The sequence below is a fragment of the Venturia canescens genome, chromosome 8, assembly GCF_019457755.1.
Source record: "Venturia canescens isolate UGA chromosome 8, ASM1945775v1, whole genome shotgun sequence".
Lineage (NCBI taxonomy): Eukaryota > Metazoa > Arthropoda > Insecta > Hymenoptera > Ichneumonidae > Venturia > Venturia canescens.
In genome coordinates, this window is record NC_057428.1 from 13,612,792 (window position 1) to 13,631,937 (window position 19,146).

A 19,146-nucleotide genomic window follows, 5' to 3' on the forward strand; every position below is an offset into this window, starting at 1 on the left:
TTAATGCAACAACTGGAATAATTTCGAGAACTGATTCGACCAAATTTATTTTTGACAGTTCTCGGTAGAGAAGAGCCTTCTGAAGAAAAAAAAAATAAATGTATTGAGGCAAAATCTGGGATTAGGAAATGTCAACTTATTATTCGGAACAAAATTACTTTGGCAACAGAATTAAATAGTTGTGAGATCAAACGATTCGTGAAAAAAAATCAATAGAAATTCCTATTGTTCAATATTTTTTACAAATGATTCTCAAATTGGGGTCTTTGGCTCTACCAATTACGCCCTTAAACTAGAATTTTAACATACAACAATTTATTCGAGAATGATGATAATAATGAAGGCCTCGCCCACACCAAATACGATCAATGTGATGACGAAGAATTTTGTTCTAAAAACCCTCGGTCAAAAGAATTTGAAAAAAGAAATAAGAAACTGTTGTAATCGAGTGTTTAAGGGTGCGACAGTGCAATCAATGAATGATCAGCGATATGTTCAAACTCAAAGCACATTCAGAAGCTTAGAATTAGTAGACAACAATTGGAGCTGCAATTTCTTAAGCTTGAATCCTCATGCACCGGTGATTCTATGCGCTTTGCGCGATACTATCTATCATGAGCCCTTCAAAGCTCGTTTAAGGAACTACCTCCAACGTTCGTATTACCTGCTTTCAACGATTTCTGAAGCCTTTCCCATACTAACTTCGTGCTCCTTTGTGTCTGCTTCACCCTTCGAAGCTTCAATTAGTTAACTTTCACCAATACATCAGCAGAATAAAAAGTGAGAAATTGATTGATACTTCGTAGAATTAAGGCAGTTCATGCGCGAAACGATTTTCTTAAGAAAGACTCGAAATTTACAGAGTTTAAATGACTAGTCGACTGAAACGCATATCAAATTTCAAGGGGTTCGTCCTATTGGTTATTGAGATAAAGGTCTTGCAATATGAAGAAAAATACAGACAGGGACTATGCGTAAAAAATCGTTTATCTTCGCATATTTCGAATGAACGCTTCTTACGAAATTTATGCAAAACGTACACAATAACAATAAAGTATATAACGAAGGTTTGGAAAAAAATTCGAGACGATTTTCTTATTAGTAATAAAAATATATTACGTTAAAAATTGAACGAAATTGGCAGTGAGCACTCGTTTAACCCCACATTTGTTTATTTCGGCATTTTGTTTCTTCTTGGCTTGGCCCATTCCCGTCACAGCCTTCCGTCTTCTTATTAATACTGTTTTCTTGATCCATTTCTCGTTGTGTTTTCCCTTTGCGGTCTCCAATGCGATTTTTTACATAAAAAATTGTACTATTTTCGCCAGGGACCAATGAAATTTGGGATTCAGTCGGTAAGCCAAAAGTTCAGCCAAAATATAAGTTGAAAAAGTTTAGTTACAATTTCGAAAGAATAACTCTGACATTAATTTAAATTGATTATATTTAAAATTAGGGAGAAAAAATCGATCCAATTTAGACACCCATAAAATACGATACTTCGAGCACGATCTACCTTAAAAGCACAAACGAACGAAGTGTAAATAACGATGAGTCAACATTAAACTCTTTCGGAATTTTTATCAATGTCATGATTTACTTTTATCGAAGCGTTTATTCGGTTGTTATTAATTATAACGCTGGATATATTTCACCAACGAGAATACAGTTAATCTGAAAGTATATTTGGTGCGAATGAGGGCGGTACATCGATCATCGTCCAATTTTCACATCGGTAATTCCTCCACACGCCCTCCACCTTTTTCTATCAAGAATTCGCTAATGACACTTGCCCCAAAGTAATGGGATTTTTTATGAGATCGCGTAATCAACCTGTAACCCTCACATATTGATCATATTTTCATGAACTGTCATCAGGCACATCTATAACTGTGCTTCGAGGTAAAACGTATTACAGTATGTGCCAAAGACCTTCCAACCTACGCGTCTCACCGATTTTTCTTTCATCTCCTTAATAAAATTCTCGTATTTATGTGTTGCAGAATGTTGCATGGAGAGAACAGTCGCCATGGACAAGGTGGTCTCGTTGCTCGAGGTACGTTACTTCATTCGCCCGAATTAATAAGGAAATTCATACTTCGATAAAGCTGTAATAACGTAAAAGCTGTTTTACTTCAAATATTTCGTTTGCGAAAACCTCTTACGTGCGATATACCGATGAATATTAAACCAGCATGGTCGATATCAACATCAAAGGATTCCTTGTTTTTATAAAAGTAACCAGAACTCACGTTTCACCCTCATCAATCGCCATGTTTGATGAAAAAAAAAACTTATTTGAGGCAACCTTTAATTTGATGGAAAATATTCTCGTTAAAACTTCCTGACCCACATAACAAAAAGCAAACATAATAATGATCTTATTTGGCTGAATAACTTGGCGGAAATCACTAACAAGTCTTGAACAAACGTTTCTTTTTTCTCAGGAGATGCGGCGGTGGAATATCGCATCAGGAGAGACGTTGTCGAGGAAAAGAGTGTAAGGAAAATGCCTGGACCTTCAGGTACAAAGTTTGCAACATTGTGGTGAGTTTCCTTCCACTCTCTACTGCGCTACCACTTTATTCGAAAAGTCAGCGAAATATTCACAAGCACTGATCGTGTTTGTGAATACGCATTTGTTCAATTGCGACGCTACATCGAAAAGTTACTTTTCCCCGGCTAAAATAATGATCTTCATGAGCAGAGTGGAGAGCACCCCAAACGTCACTATTTTCTTCGAATTTTGATCGATTTAAATGTGAATAACTGGCTGACGAATTCGCTGTAAATTATTAACAATTTAAGCACCAAAGACCTTTTCGGATATCAAGAGTCTCGGTTAGTACGCCTCAGACGCGTATCTCGGCTGTGTGGCGATTTCGACAGCGATTGTATGCGGTGATCCACGAGGGAGAAATTTGCGGTTGGGTTAACCTGGTAGGCAAACCAAAATCGAGTTACCGTAGAGTTGGGCGTGTTGTTCGATTTTCCCTCCAGCATCTGCACTTGCGAGTGCCTCCGGGCTTCAAATGATGTTTCGAAAAATCTTCAACCGTTAACTGAGTAAAACTTGGCTCAAACTCCAATGGGATCGAAAAATTGAGCTTGCTTTCACGGACCGAAAAAAAATGTGGAGAAGACCGGGGCAAAGCGGGGTGCTTCAAAAATTGTGCAACTGACTTTGCTTTCATTCTGGCAATCTGGTGTAAAAAATTCGGTAAATGAGAAAAAGAAGAAATTTTGAAGAAAAATATGAAAATTGGAAAAAAACACAGAAACTTTAAAAGGATTTGAATTTTTTTGCAACTCCTTTCTAAAAGAAGCAGTTTCAGTGAACTGGATTCAATTTTTAGAGAAGATAAATCTCACTAATTTTTGAGGGGCACCCCATTGGACCCCAAGAATATTTGTTTCCGAAAATTGCAAGAATTCCACCAAGTTTCTTGCTGTTTGAGAGTGAACGATACACGAAGCTTTTCAAACTTCTGAAAATTACGATACTTCCTCAGGCCCTTATCGTCTGTCTCGGTCTACGTAAACCACAAAGTGAATAAGACTTTTGAGCTGAGCTGTAGCTGTAGCTGTGATACGAGTGAAAAGATAGCGCAGAGGATTTCGGTCCTGCGTTTGATTCCGGAATGTGTAGAATTTGCGAGACCCGGAAGAGACCGTGGCATTTTCAATTCCTTGCCCTCATCTCGGTGTTCTCTCTAGTAAACACGAATCCTTTCAAAGAGAAGGTACCACTCCGTAATCATTTAAGATATTAAATTGTGTGAAGTACGCCCTTATCTTCATTGCAATTCGTTGCGCTGCATAAATTCATAATACGAGATGAACTAAAAGTGAAAAAAGCGTACGGAATTTTTCGTGATGTTGAGAGCAGCGCGCAATAAGCCTGTCTGCGTGTTAGGGGGCGAGATATGCAGGAGGAAAATTAGCATGATCCGGTGAGGCTCGGTCCAGGTCAGAACGAGGTTATACCCAAGTCAGTTCGAGTCTCGGCGTGTAGTTTCGCTGGAGAATTATTCCGAAAAGTTTCTCCGGCAGCTGTGCTCCCGGGTAGGTTGGACGAAGCTTAAAAAACAAAGCAAAAAAAGATCACACTCATCAAACCTCGTTCAAGTTTCGCGCGCGAGCCATTGTTAACTCGCTTAAACAAACGAATCACAAATGTTCCCGTTGTAAATAAAATAGAGGCGAAAATTGCAACGTCGAAGGTAGGTAAATCGGATGCAGAACTCCGTGCATCTATAAAATCAAATTAATTCGCATTCGCCACTTGCCCTCCCTCTCGCCCTCGCTCTCACTATTGCTCGAGACATTTTTTCACCGGAATCCCCAAAATTCCCATCATCCGCTGTACGCAAAGACACGTGGAATACTGGACCGTGGAAAAGAGGCTCGTACAACAAGCAAACGTCCCCTGTGCCTGCTCCTCCGCGTTTCTGCTTTCAGTCATACGTGCGTTATGTGTATATGAACGAATGCCGAAGCTCTAATGTTGTTAACATCCACGTATGTGCATATTCCGGAAATTCGCCGTATTCATCCCCCCCGTTGCCTCTTACGCCGCTTCCCTTCCTTTTCCCCCAGCCATCTCCATCTTTCATCTACCTTTCATCATCCGTCCCGCACTCGCATCCTCTTGCTCTTCCTGTCTTTGTGCTCCTGCTCTCCGCACACGCGCCAGTTCCTGGGACAGAGACTCTGCAGATATGGGAGGCTCCCGTGGGGCGGCTACGATGCAGGTGACCCGACCTACATTTCGACATCCACGCCAATTTCACCGCCGAAACTATAAACCCTTGGACCCGTACCGGAATGCCTTGCTTCAGAGTTTTATAATATATCTGTCAGGGCATCTGCAGAGCGTGTACACTGAGCTAACTGAGAAGAGGGCTGCAGAAATTCAAAAGACACTGCATCTTAGCGTGCAACGCCAAATGGTTGTTGGATCGACTCGACTTTAGAAACTGGGACTCTTCGAGTCTGCCATCGACTCAAAGTACACAGAGGAGAACACGAAACCTGAATCTTCTCACGAAGATATTCAAACGATAATAACCGTCGATGAATTTCAACGTTTATTGTCGCGGAATATTGATAATAATGAGGATGAAGGAGAGGGCTTGTGAAGAAGAAAACGTAGAGAGTTTCGGCAGTCACGAGAAGGTGGCGAGGAGGGGTAAAACACTTTGGAAATCCACATCTGGTTACCTGGTTACTAGCACTGGTGTTGCTCGCTACTTCCGAACAACTTCAGCCTCGCCTTCGAAGCCCTAAATCTGTCTGTTACATTAGAAACTGTGTATGCTTATTATATGTATAGATATCAATCTCAGGAAATACACGCAGTGTTGTTCCTCGAGGCCATGGAGTAGTATCGTTGGAACTATCGAAATCGTTGCCAACCTCGCGGGTTTCCCGGTTAGCATTCTCCAGTCCACCCTCTCTCCTGGATAAACTATCCTGGGTAGGGGTCGATGGATATCTTTGTAAACTATAGAAACCTTCGAGGCTGCGTGTGTGCACGTTGAACGTGTACCGAATACATATTGCGATACTTTGTCCAAGTCCCGAAGAAACTTTCCACCCCGCTTTATACATCGGCGCATTATATTTGTATTAGATGAAATGAATCTACAAAACCGATAAAAACGAACACACGTTCGGCTTACGTGTCCGCCTTAACATGTACAATGAGGAAAAAATATTGTTCGTACTTTGAAGAAAACGACGTTTCTCAGGGGGAAAAAAACATAAATTTTGTATCGACGCTGTCACGAATTCTTTAGGGCGGCTACAAGCTTAGATTTTTTATCGGGAAATTATCCTTCGCTGATCAACTCATTCGAAAATGTTTCCAGTGACGTTCGTGCTCGATTAAGGAATGTGGGAGCCGAGACTTGAACGATGCAGTTGAAAAAAATTTCTATTTTTATCAACGTCGACAAAGCTTTTTTACTCCTTTTTCATTGAGATAAATGCTTTTCTCCTAATTTGTATTTTCAATTGGATTTTCACTGTCACGCTTTTCTGGATTAATCCAAAGTAACGTTAACGCCAAACAAAAATCGGTCGCCGAAGCGCAGCGAACATTCAAAATTCAAAGTCAAAGATTTATTTTCTGGCCTATGACTTCTGGATTTCGATTTAAAAAAAAAAAAAATACTTTTATATAAACTTCATATTGCATTGCAGTTTTCATACCGGTTTCCTACGCGATTCTCATTGGTTTGTTGCGACCCTGCTAATGGATCGCGTCTTCTGGTAGGGTTCGAGTCAAATGATTACTCTAAAGTTATTTCGCTCATTCAAAGTGTCATAATGACAGCTTCCTTCAAAATTAATTATAAAAAATCAAAACTGTGTGAGATTGTAACGTTACCTGAAATACTATCGGGTCGTTTTATATCAATTATAATAGCCCTCCAAATCTCCCCTCCGAAATATAAAACCCCACTCTATTCGTGGATTCTCGAGTGCTTCACTCCCGAGTTTTCCAATATCTAGAACCAGCCATCCGAGATTTCTTTGGAATTATCTTTTGTGCGAAAATATTTGATCTTCGGAAGGACATCGGGGTCCAGGACCGAGTCAGGGTGCCAGAGAGCGTCAGTAAAATGGGACATGAAAATAAGTTGAAAAATTATATACTCGTATACCATGAAATTCGTATTAATGAACCTGTCTCAGCAAAAGAAAGGTTGACTGCATCTATTGAATGTATAAAATCATTACAATGCATGAATTTCTGTGAAATATAAGCACCGAAGATACGTCGGTTGTAAACTATCTTTCGCAATAAATAATTAGCCATGCAATAAATTGTAAACATATCTCAAATTGTTTATAACTGTTATTGACAAGTTCTGAAGAAAAAGCAACAGTAAAGTGGAAGAAATAAACTGTTTGGGCACAACTTATTTTCAAAAATTCATCCCATTAGCTCCAAAAATGTTAAGATTTATATTTTAATATTGAAAACAATGGTCGGTAGGAGAGTAGCACGAACGGAAAGCGAGTTCGAATTAGCCAGTTTTTGGGAAATCTGTTGACTCAGTATCCACTAGTGCTTCGCTTTTCCGCGCGCAGCTCCGTCGACGAAAATGAACAAGACATCAATAAAAAAGAAATCTGCTATAGTGACCTTTCCCTGTCAAGCTCGAAAGGTCCATCTATAAAATTGCACAACATATATATTTAGTTATAGGTATACATATTGAATGCTCGTTCACGTTCTCTTAGCCCCGAAGTAACCTTTTACGATGTCGCGTCCAATCGACTTTTCCGATCGTCCGCAACGGTAATCGAGGTTGGCGAAAGAGCGACGCGGAATACGGCCAAAGTGTGGCTAGAAGAGGGTATGGCTCTTTGCGCGCGTTGTACTATAGACAAAATCGTGTGCTAGACTGATTTTTCTTCGTCGTTACATCCCGATAGTATCGCTCTCGGTGCGAAAATTTATCCGATTCCTCAACACGGCTTACTCTCTGATGGCACGTGTTTTGCAATAAAATCTTTCCGTGAAAGAGCGTAAGCATCCATCCGTAAAATTCGATTCTCTTCTCATTACGTATACTCTCGGGGAGAAAGAATATATAAAGGGAGGTCTAAAAATATCGTGAGAATCACGAGGAAGTATTGAAATTGAATTTCGTACGTTCGAGTCTTTAACTAATTTAAAACGCTCGAGTTATTTCTAGGAAATTTTATGTTTTCTCGTTCTCCAGTAGATCGTGGTAATGACGTCGAGAGACTGCGGAGAGAATAAATGATTCTTGAAAAAATGTTTTCACTCGATTATAATGAAGAGATAAAAGCGAACAGTGATGCCGGAACGTTTCGATGCAACAAACAAATACAAGCGTCGAAACGAGCCGCTGAAATAAAATAAAACTCTTTTCCACGTTCCATGGAAGCTCGAGGAAAATAGCCGCAGCTTTTTTCACCATCCGGAGTCGCGGAACTCCACCGGATGGTCGTCCGAATCGCACACAAATCTGGTTCCAACCCCCTTTCATTTTTTCATTTCTCGTGATTTTTTGACTTTCAACAAATGTCCAAATTCGCGAGGGTGGTGACGCTTCGTCTATTTTTATTACAGCCTAGTTTTTCAATGGAACTCTTCTCTTTGGTTATTTAACTCGGTGGAATAACGGGAACCGAATGACTCAATAGATACAAAATTCATAAAACGAACATCGATGGAATCGATCGTCGTATAAAGCACAGATTGTTTTATTTAGAGATACAGTATTTTCTGCGAGATATCGCGATGAAGTACTGCTCCCCACACACACACACACGCACACACACACACACACACACACACACAACTGTATTAACAACGTTGAACGAACGTTTGAGGGCCCTGCCAGATATTCAGGTCATCTCCCGTTTCATCACGTATTATGATGCAAGTATAGACGGTAAAGTGGCTTTAAAAGCAGTAGAAAAATTGCAACCATCTGCAACATTCTTTAGCCCCATTCGACATCGACAAACAGAGAATTTTTGGCAGTATTACCCGAGCAGGAGTTATATATATATATATATAGGCAAGAATACGTGCAGTACGAATACTAAAAAGAATTATCTCCCTTCCTCTTTCTCTCAATCTTCCCATGTGCCTGCTCGAGTTCCGAAATCCGAGCTTTCTTTGCCCCAATTTGATCAAACGATACACCTCACAAAAGCTACTATCAATAAAAACATTGAATTTGCATGGTACAGAGATGCGTCGAAATTTCAATATTTTTCTCTTGTTCATATCTTATATATGCGGTCAATAACAAAAAATGAATAATTTATCGGAGTACAATGGAGAGTAACGGTTCGCAGAAGCTCGTTATAATTGTTACTTTTTCATTCACTTTAAGAATAAGTTTGTTCAAACGAAAAATAGAAAGGGTTCCTTCAACGGAGACTCCCCCGCTCATTTTTCAGACAGCCCATTAACCCTCTCAGACCGAGACCTATTTCGCGTTGACGGAAAATGATTCCCTTTATAATTTTATCTCAAAATACTTTCTAGTTTGCGAATCCATTGTGACATTTCAGTTTTTTTGTTGGGAAAAATATGAATTTTTGAATGTTCGCTGCGCGCAGCACCAGGTCCTTGGGGAGCAAAATCAGGAAAATTTACGAATGAATCTAGCACCGATTACCTTAAATACATAATATCAGCTTCCCTTTAAAAGGAAACAACGTTTGGAGTACGAAAAAAAATATGTACTCACTTTTCTTTTGTGATTAACTAAAGCACCTTTTTACACAACGCCAACCAGAGGTCGGCAATACTGGTAATTTTGGTACTGTTATTCATGAATATTATCAAATACTCTGATAACCGGTAATTGGCAAACTGAAATTGTCAAGTACTCCATTATTCGAGACCCAATCGAACAAAAGTCTCAAGTACTGAGGAAATTGGTAATTGGACGAGGAAAAGTCCCAAATATTCGATTATTCGATACTTGATCAAACGAAAGTCTCAAGTACTGAGGGAATTGGTAATTGGATGAGGAAAAGTCCCAAATATTCGATTATTTGGTACTTGATGAATCGAAAGTCTCAAGTACTGAGGGAATTGGTAATTGGATGAGGAAAAGTCCCAAATATTCGATTATTCGGTACTTGATGAAACAAAAGTCTCAAGTACTGAAGAAGGAATTGGTGATTGGTAAGGGAAAAGTCCCGAATATTTGATTATGCGGCACTTATTATATATATATTGATTATGCGGATATGTAGCACAGTGGCTGCTGCTACACATCCACTTTTCAAACTGAAGTGGATGAAGTGTTTGGACACTACTGCTCAAGGTAACGTTAACTCTACATTACGAGAAGCGTTTTCGAATACCAATCAGGAAAATAATGAAGACGTTTCAATGAGTACGGATGATAATGATTTTTTTGACTTTTCATGTGGGCTCGATCCGGACAATGAGACCGTTCATGCTTTCGGGGCCGATGGCGAAGAAACGGTATTTTCTCAATTTTCATCGGAGAAGAGAACCGATTTAGCGCTCTTGAATATGTATCCATCCGTAAAAAAACAGTTCCTCAAGTTCAATACGCCTTTGCCATCGTCTGCTGCTGTTGAAAGATTATTCAGCTATGCAACGATGTTCAATTTACCAAAATACAATAAATTAAGCGATGAAAACTTCGAATTGAGGGTTTTAATGAAATGTAATTCCAAAGCGAAATAATAAATGATAAAAGTAAAAAAAGGGTCGCCACCCAAAAAAAGTTTATTGTGACACAATTCTGTTGTACAACTTATACGAATAATGAAATAACTGAGCGACACGATCTGTCGGACATAAATTTAATGTACTCAATGGAAGCAAAATAAAATGATCGATTCATTCAGCTATGAAAAAATTGAGGTATGTAAAGGCGAATTGAACTTAAAGAGAAGTACAGGAATACTATAAAAAAGTAAAGCAATGCAAAATATCTGAAACAATGTGATAATAAAAAATAAAGAGATAACGACGAAAGCAATGATGATAATGTAAATGATAACAAGAAAGAGAATTGTTGAATGTATAGAGATAGACTTTAACAATGATAAATGAAATAATATTTCAACATGATTATAATGTCAATATGTAAAAATGTAAAATATGACTATTAATGAATCAATATAAGAAAGGATTTGAAAAAATGTATTGAAATTGTTCTTTCCTTGAATGAATGTCGGAACAAGAACATGGAATGAACACAACTATCTCTCTCTCCATCTCCATCTCCCTCCCTCCCTCCCATCCTCCCTCCCCCCCTTTCTCTCGTATCATCCATGTTGGTTAACATTTTCTCGTTCATACTTTCATACCCTGAAATTTCATAATTCTCTCATAGCATATTTTCTTCTGCTCCTTTGGATATTATCAAGTGCTGAATAATCAAATATTCGGGACTTTTCCCTTACCAATCGCCAATTCCTTTTTCAGTACTTGAGACTTTTGTTTCATATCAAGTACCGAATAATCGAATATTTGGGACTTTTCCTCATCCAATTACCAATTCCCTCAGTACTTGAGACTTTCGATTCATCAAGTACCGAATAATCGAATATTTGGGATTTTTCCTCGTCCAATTACCAATTCTCTCAGTACTTGAGACTTTCGTTTCATCAAGTATCGAATAATCGAATATTCGAGATTTTTTCCTGACGAATTACCAATTCTTTCAGTACTTGGGACTTTTGTTTCATCAAGTACCGAATAATCGAATATTCGGGACTTTTCTTTGATCAATTACTCATTCTCTAGTACTTGAATACTCGAGATTCATAAATACTTTTTTGCCGATCTCTGACGCCAACTCAACATGAAACGCCGACTTCATGTTGATATTTCTATGGGTTAAGGAGTTTCGGTACAGAAATCAAAATATTAAGAAATTGATCAAATTTGGTGATAATGTTCTTCAACATCAAGTGCGAAAACTCAAATTTTTTCAAAATTTTCTTCTACTTAGTGATCGAGTAATTACGCATTAAAGCAGATTTCTCATGCCCGGAATGTATGCCTATATATATGGAAACGCTATGCTTATACACGTAAACTTTAGTGATCGATTACTCGATAACTGTGTAGAAGAAAAATCTTAAAAAATTTGTGTCGTCAAATTTGGCACTAAAGAATATGTTCACCAAATTTTATAAAATTCTGAACTTTTTGAATTTTTTAATTTTTTTAGCATGGATTAGCATGGCAACATTGTATCGCCTGTACCGAAACTCCTTAAAGCGGTTTATCTTTTGGTTTAGGAGTATCTATGGTGTAATCTAACCCTGCTTGATGGAAATAGGCAGTTAGAACCCCAACCTCACTGATCGATGCAGTTTTATTGGGCCTGGAAGCGCGTGTTGCGTAGAAGCAACATGCGGTCCGAGAGGGTTAATGACCTGCTCCAAAAATTCGTTTTATTCTGTAAACCAAGAATTTTGGAAAGCCGAGCAAATAAAAAGCGAGCGATTTGCATTTTCATCATCGTACTGTGTTTCATCATTGTACCTCGCCTTCTCTTTTATCCCCACGTGCGCGAGTCTCTCATATTCGACATGGTACGTGATGCGCGCGGACTGACCCAACGTGTCGAGCCATAACTATTTAACCCCGGGGTACGAAGGGAGTTAGTTGCCAAGCGGTATGAGCAGAGTTATGTGTTCAGGGCGATCTTGGACACGTGACCGACACAAATTGGCATTGCCATTTTTGGCCCTGGAGCTCGAGCCATCGCGCGGCGTTTCGCATCAATCTAACGCGAGCTTCCGTCACAGGGTATGGAGTGTTGGTTGTTCGTGCAATTATAAGCTGAGCAGTTTGATCGTTGAACGAAATAAAGGAACCTGTGAAAAGTGGGGGCATGTAGCACGATATTCGAAAACGTAACCTCACAAATGCACCGCTTTTAAGTTCATATTGACATTGCTCTTTGTTTATAAAAATATTCGATATGCTCGTATTCGTCCGGTAAAACCAACACCGAAATATCGATCAGCTAATAAACTGGACTCGGGAAGATATACCGGTTCGTGTAACAACGCGTAATGAGCTTACGCGCAATCGAATCGTAAAAATTTCGCTTCATTCGGCCCCTGTCCAAGTGCCAATGACCGTGATGTTTGCCCGTGAGGTACATCAAATGTCGCAAATATTAGCTCGCTACTTTTCGCATCGACGGTGACAGCGTGCCGTGCCCGAAAACACTCCATGATAATAGGATTAAATTGCACATGGATGCGGCCACCAGTTTACGGCTTGTTAACGCATTTCTACATGGAGATCCACAGTACAGAGAAACAGGAAGTGAGAGAGAACCGGTTGGAAAGGGATGGAAAGAGATAGCGAGAGGAAAGGGAGAGACTCGAATTTGCCAATGCGGGAGTGAGTAACCGTGACAAGCAAAGTGTTAGCTCGTTTCGTCGAAACTCGACACAATTCAGGCCTCGTGATTCATCGCTGATTTTGCCTATCGTTCTCTTTCACATCGTTAGAAATCGTGACGTCATGCCCCTCTTGAAATTACCTCGAAAAGCCCTTTTTGCCTCGCTTTTTGCTCGGCGGCATTTTTCAACCCCGCCAAAGTGTGTGCAGTAACCTCAATGGCTTTCGTCATTTTTGGCATCGAAATGATCGTTACAAGCACATTGTCCCGTAACCCCCTCGCCGTTTCGTACTACTCCATTATTCGAGGCAAAAGCTTTGTCTCTTTTCACCGGTTTGCGAGCGAGTCCAACCGTCGTAACAACCGGTTTTTCGCTTTCGAGCTTGCAGCTACTCGCACACGCGGATCGAAAAATTTCTCGACAATTTTCATTATTTTACTCTCACAACTCCGGTTTTCGCTATCCAATTATCTCGGCTGAGGAAATCATTGAAGCTTCCTTGTCTAGAAAATTTTATTCGCTCGGTAATGCTTCACGGGCCCATCAATCTCACAATTTTTTAAAAATCAATCGATTTATAAATACACTTTTCTTTATCTTGAATATTCTGGATTTCGAGGAATCTGGAAGAAGCATACTTCTCAGTATTTCCCATAATTTGAAGGGAGGCTTCTTTTTTTATCGTCGGAAAATTGAGAAATAAAGGAGAGTCGGTCCTTCCGCCTCGCTGAATTCGCCGGCTCATTTATCCTGCTCTCGTTACGTGTTTCTTTGCCCGATCTAATATTGTACAATCCTTTTATATCTGTATACATGTGCAGGGATATACGCGCACACGGGGTTGCAACACTGTGTAGAAGCAATGGAGAAAACGGAGAGCGAATAGCAGTTTTTAGTCTGGAGACTTGCGAGACTAATGGCATCTGCACTCTGCGAAATAACTCAGTTTCATCGAAAGTTCACGATCTCTTGGTGCGAGAAACTATGAAGTATCGGCTATATTTCTTCTTCTTTATTTAGACCTGCTGCTCCACATATTCTATTTTCACCAAAAATAAGGGAAAGCCCTGTTGAAAATATTTTTAAAAATCTCCTCTTGCAAGAGCCACTCTGAGAACCGTACGCATCAGCTTCTTTATTGAGTGCATAAAAAGAAACGAAAAGCATGAACATTATCGTTGCGGCAATAAAAAACGGAGACGACCAATCGTTTGCAAACGAGATGAAATTTTTTTTCATCTCTAATGGTTTTATCGACTGCTTTTTTAAATGAAAATTTTCTCTTTACCCTGTCGGAATTTACGAAGATTGAAGGCTGCCCCGGGCTCCAATGCTGCAACGATAGTTCATATATTTTTTAATGCCTTCGCGTACCAAATCGAGAAATTGATAATCGAATTATCATAAAGGCTTCATATTTTTCCATGACGCAGTCCGACGACATTCGAAATCGAAGTTACACTCGTTTTTACGTTCGGTAGGAATTTTTAGCGAGAGAAGGAAACGAGACACAGTGAAATCCGAATTGGATAGAGCCGGGAATTTACAACGGTTTCGATGCGTCGAACACGAATCCGGGAGCAGGATGGCTTCTTTCAACAATGACTGCAGAACCATTGTTGAACGTGGCTCGATCATTGTTCAGCGTTGCTTTCACGTGAGCCTGGCCGTGTTAGCCTTGACTGAGAGCGATATTCTACTGTTCGATCTCAGCTCGGTACTGGATCGTGTGATAACAGAGATGAGCGAATGAGCGAAGAATCTGCCACAGTCGTTTGGCTCATTCGCCATGAAATTCTATCGCAAAACTATGAACTTCCAAACCAAATGAAGACAAATAGAAGACGAAACAACTGCTCGCCAATTAACCGATCATCCGTGCCGTCACGAGCCTCGACAGTGTTGAACTTTCCTGATGACGAACAATCTTCGAACATCCAGCACATGCGGCGCGTTTAACTCTAATATCCCTCATCGTTCTCGATTCTGCTCGTCGCCATAGCTCCCTCCGTTATGAAGCCCCGTTTTCTCCGGCATCCTCTGATCTCTTGGTCCATTGGTTCCATCCTCGCAGCCGTATTCGGGCTTCTTGTGGCAACGTTACAGAGGAGGACGCACACACAGGGGATGAAACGGAAACGGGCTGAGGATAGACCGGGTCCCCGGAATTTTAATGTCCTCGTCGAGGACTCAGTCTGCCGTGAGATTTGACCCCGTTCGCCTGGCAGCGAGAACGGTTATGACGGCGAATATACATATAAACATTTGCGAGGATGTGTGCGCGGGCTCATGCGAGCTTTAATACACAGCGATATCCACAATTTCATCCCTGATGCAAGCCCAAGCTGTAGGTCACCAACGTTTTTTTCGTCCTCGTCCTCCCTTGCTCTCGTTTCCGTTTTCCCCACTTCCCTGCGACCCTTCTCGTGATACACACACGTATACAAACGCGCATATGCACTCGTACTTCCCGCGATATGTAGATAATGTACCGTAGCGTGTATAAAGAGAAAAAGTCTGCGGTATGCGGTGCAGCTCTCAGCCAGAACTCGAGAAATTCGTGTCGAAATGCACCCGGTTTTAACTCCGTTACTCCTCAGCCTCGCCCGTACACGACCCTCGACGCGGTGGTTCAACTGCGTACAGAACATAAGCTTCAATTCCATATTTTGAAAAACACTGCGTGTCTCAAGGTTCGAAGACGACAGGTTTTTTGTCAGCGTGCTCGGAACAACGGCGCGGCAGAATATTTGTCATTAAACGGATTAAATTATGCATGGGATGCTCGGTAGGCGTTTAGTGCGCATTAAAATATTTTTCAATATTGATCCTCGCGGACATCGATGCACAAATTGGTGCGAGGGATCGGACAGCGGGAGGACGTTATCGTGGAATTTCGTCGTTGAAGATAACGTCGATGAATTTCCCATTCGTGTCTCTTTTCTTTCCTCTTTTTCTCTCTCAGTAACAGTCCAGTCGGCGAGTCGATTAATCACGTTTCGCTTCGCCCTCAACATCTCCGAATGTTTACCACCCGTAAACTGTCTTCGGGCATTTTGTTCTTGGCTCTAAAAACGCCTGACATTGCTTGCCTTTTTTACCAAAGTTTCGTCTTACTCGACTCCGCGCTAAGTGATTTAATCGTGAATTTATCACTGGGTTTCAAACCCTTCCGTGGCGTTGACGTCAGTTTGTGCATTTTGGTCCGCCATCTTGAATTTCTGCATTCCGAGTGCAGATTCGTAATCAGCGACCTCGAAAACCGAAGCCATTGCGCACGCGCACCGCGCGCTCACTGTGCTCAATGATACTGCGCTGATGAGCTCATCGACCATCGATCCCCGTTTCAATAATCAGCTGATTTTCACTACGACCGTTCTACACACGACGTTACTTGGCCGCACTTTGCCTTCGCTACGGCGCTTCCTCGTCGTGAACTCTCACGCACTGCTGTGAGTGGGATTGTATCTGCCTGCCTTCGGTGAGCTCACTTTATCCAACTCTCCTGCTTAAGGAGTTTCGGTACAGGCGATACAATGTTGCCATGCTAAACCATGCTAAAAGCATAAAAAATTTCAAAAAGTTCAGAATTTTATAAAATTTGGTGAACATATTCTTTAGTGCCAAATTTGACAATACAAATTTTTTAAGATTTTTCTTCTACACAGTTATCGAGTAATTGATCACTAAAGTTCACGTGTATAAGCATAGCGTTTCCATATATACAGGTATACATTTCGGGCATAAGAAATCTGCTTTAATGCGTAATTACTCGATAACTAAGTAGAAGAAAATTTTGAAAAAATTTGTGTTTTCGCACTTGATGTTGAAGAACATTATCACCAAATTTGATCAATTTCTTAATATTTAGACTTTTGTACCGAAACTCCTTAACGACGCAGTTGGCCAATCGTATTAAGCGATGTATCTCCTGTATAATTTACTCGAATAAGCTGCACGCTCTGGACAAATTATATATTGCTGTACACGCCTTGTTCGGAATGCCTGTAAAATGCTTTTAATGCAGCAAATCAATAGCAGCCATTGTATTACCTCGTTGTCATTATCTCGACACTAAAAACGTGCGTAATTGCTGCATCGTAAACCTCGCTAGGCCTGTGCACTCGAGACTGCGTTCTGGGAGCCAAGAGGCCGATATTTCTATTGAAGAATTGCTCAACTCTGCGGTGGCGTCAAATCACGCGGTGTCTGGATCTCCTGTACCGGGTGACGACCAGTCTAGAAATGCTGATGCGACTTGCTCTCAAGTTTTGACGAAATTAGATAATCTTGAAGCGTCAGTAGCAAAAACAGATCAATTTTGCGAGCGTCAGGGGAAAACTAATAGAGGATTCCGTAAACTATTGGCAAAAATTCCCAAGATCGAAAAAATGGTGGTTGATCATGCGATCCAAATTAATCAACTCGAGGGTGATATATTCGTGTGCGAAAATCTGAGCTTGATGTATTGAAAGCTGCCATCGCCTTCCGGAAATGCGTGTGAACTTGAAGCATCTCTAATTTGTAACGATTGCCTGTTTCTGTCTTACTCCTATTTGTGTTTCTTTCTTTCTTTCTCAAGACTTTCTCAAAATCTTATTGCAATGAATTATAAATGATCGTTGAGATGAATTGCGTCGCATGAATTTGCCATAAATTTATACCGATTTTGTATGACTTTATTAACTTTATGATCGTTGACAACTCGCTCTCTAATATGATTCTAATTTCGCGTGATTGCAAGTTTTCGTCATATTGTTATGTACGAAATTTTCATATAAATTATGATGATACTCTATGAATTTGAACGATTGTCACGAGTTTAATCAGATTTTGCATAATTTTATTAACTACAGGATTTGTTGGTTTAATTACTGCATGTCGCATTGTACAGATGGCTAGTATTTTCTTGATTTTCATTATTTTTTTTCTTCCGCCGTAAACCATGGATTTTTCTATTCTGCGAGATTCCGATGTTCTTGATTGTGCAATCCCTATCTTCTGGGTTACTGTATAAATTGCGAAATTTTGTTACTCTTCAGTACGGATACATTTTCTATCTTATACTCCTAGAGTATTTCTGTTATACTTTAATCATTGTTAATCCCTTTCTTGTATTGCCTAAAGTATAACTAATAAATAAACGAACGTCAAAGCTCTCTCTCTGCCTCTCTTTCCTCTATTTATTCTACATTCGTTGATTTTCATCACACATTAAAGGCACGAAGCAAAGTGTTTTCGTAGTATCACGACCTTAAGCTTTGCCAGTAAACGTTCGACGTAGTTCCCACACTCGTTGTGCTTTTCGCAGTGGGTTCTCCCGTGAAAACACGTGAGAGGGCCATTTGAAAAAGTGTTACACCGGGCAGAAAAATAGAGAAAGAAAGAGAGGAAGAAGGAATTTCCTGAGGCATAACACTCCGCGTGGAAAATGTTCTTCCAGCGCCTTTTCCTACCCCCGTGCATAGTCCTGTGCGAACAGCCTGTATTATTTTGCTCGAGCGACCGAGCGAGCGACCTCTCCTCCCCTCACTCTCTTTCTTTCTCTCCTCTCGTTTACCGTTATTTTTACAGGCATTCAACTCCTTTTTTAAATGCTTCACTACGGTTTCTCAACAAGAGCGTGTTGCATCAACTTAAAGAAAAAGAGAGAAAACAGGAAAACGAACTCGAAGAGCACCAGACATCGCGGTATTCCTCTTCCTTATGTATCCGCAAAGTGGTGCTCTTCTAAATCCCATTCCCCATCCGCACCCCTCTCCTCAGCACTCTCAACTTCCCCATTTCTCCTCTACACCTACATTTTTATGAAATGAAAACCGCTCTCTTGATATCGTGCAATATTTCTAAAGCCCTTTCCCAGACTCCTCTCGAACGAAGAGCATTCAGATGTTTCCCTACTCACCATCGAATATTGTAAAATACTTTCACAGTCGATAGTTTATTCAACATTTTTATAAGCTCGAGACTTTTAGGCCTAACTGTACCGAGGGCGATGGGTCGGTCCACGGCTCGAGCAATTTCGCCTCGAGCGAAACCAACACTTGGACGGGTGACCGCGCTCAGCCCGGCCCCCCGGCTCGCGCATCGATCACTCAGTGGGAGGCAAATTTTTGGAGCTTCTGATCACCTGCACGGGACTGGAACTCAGTCAAAATATGGACGCCCGCATCAACCGTTTTCCAATTTCCCTGGACCCCGGAGCATCAAAATGGCGCGACTGTGGGCAAC

General features: G+C 40.6%; 1 protein-coding gene across 1 annotated transcript in view; it reads left to right on the plus strand.

Annotated features, from left to right (window-relative positions):
- Nucleotides 1–19,146, plus strand: part of nolo (no long nerve cord) — a 151,444-nt gene that overhangs the window by 99,472 nt on the left and 32,826 nt on the right. Inside the window, exons 4-5 of the mRNA XM_043425768.1 lie at nucleotides 2,004–2,056; nucleotides 2,448–2,547. Of these exons, the coding sequence (XP_043281703.1) occupies nucleotides 2,004–2,056; nucleotides 2,448–2,547 (153 nt within the window). The remainder of the gene's footprint in view (nucleotides 1–2,003; nucleotides 2,057–2,447; nucleotides 2,548–19,146) is intronic.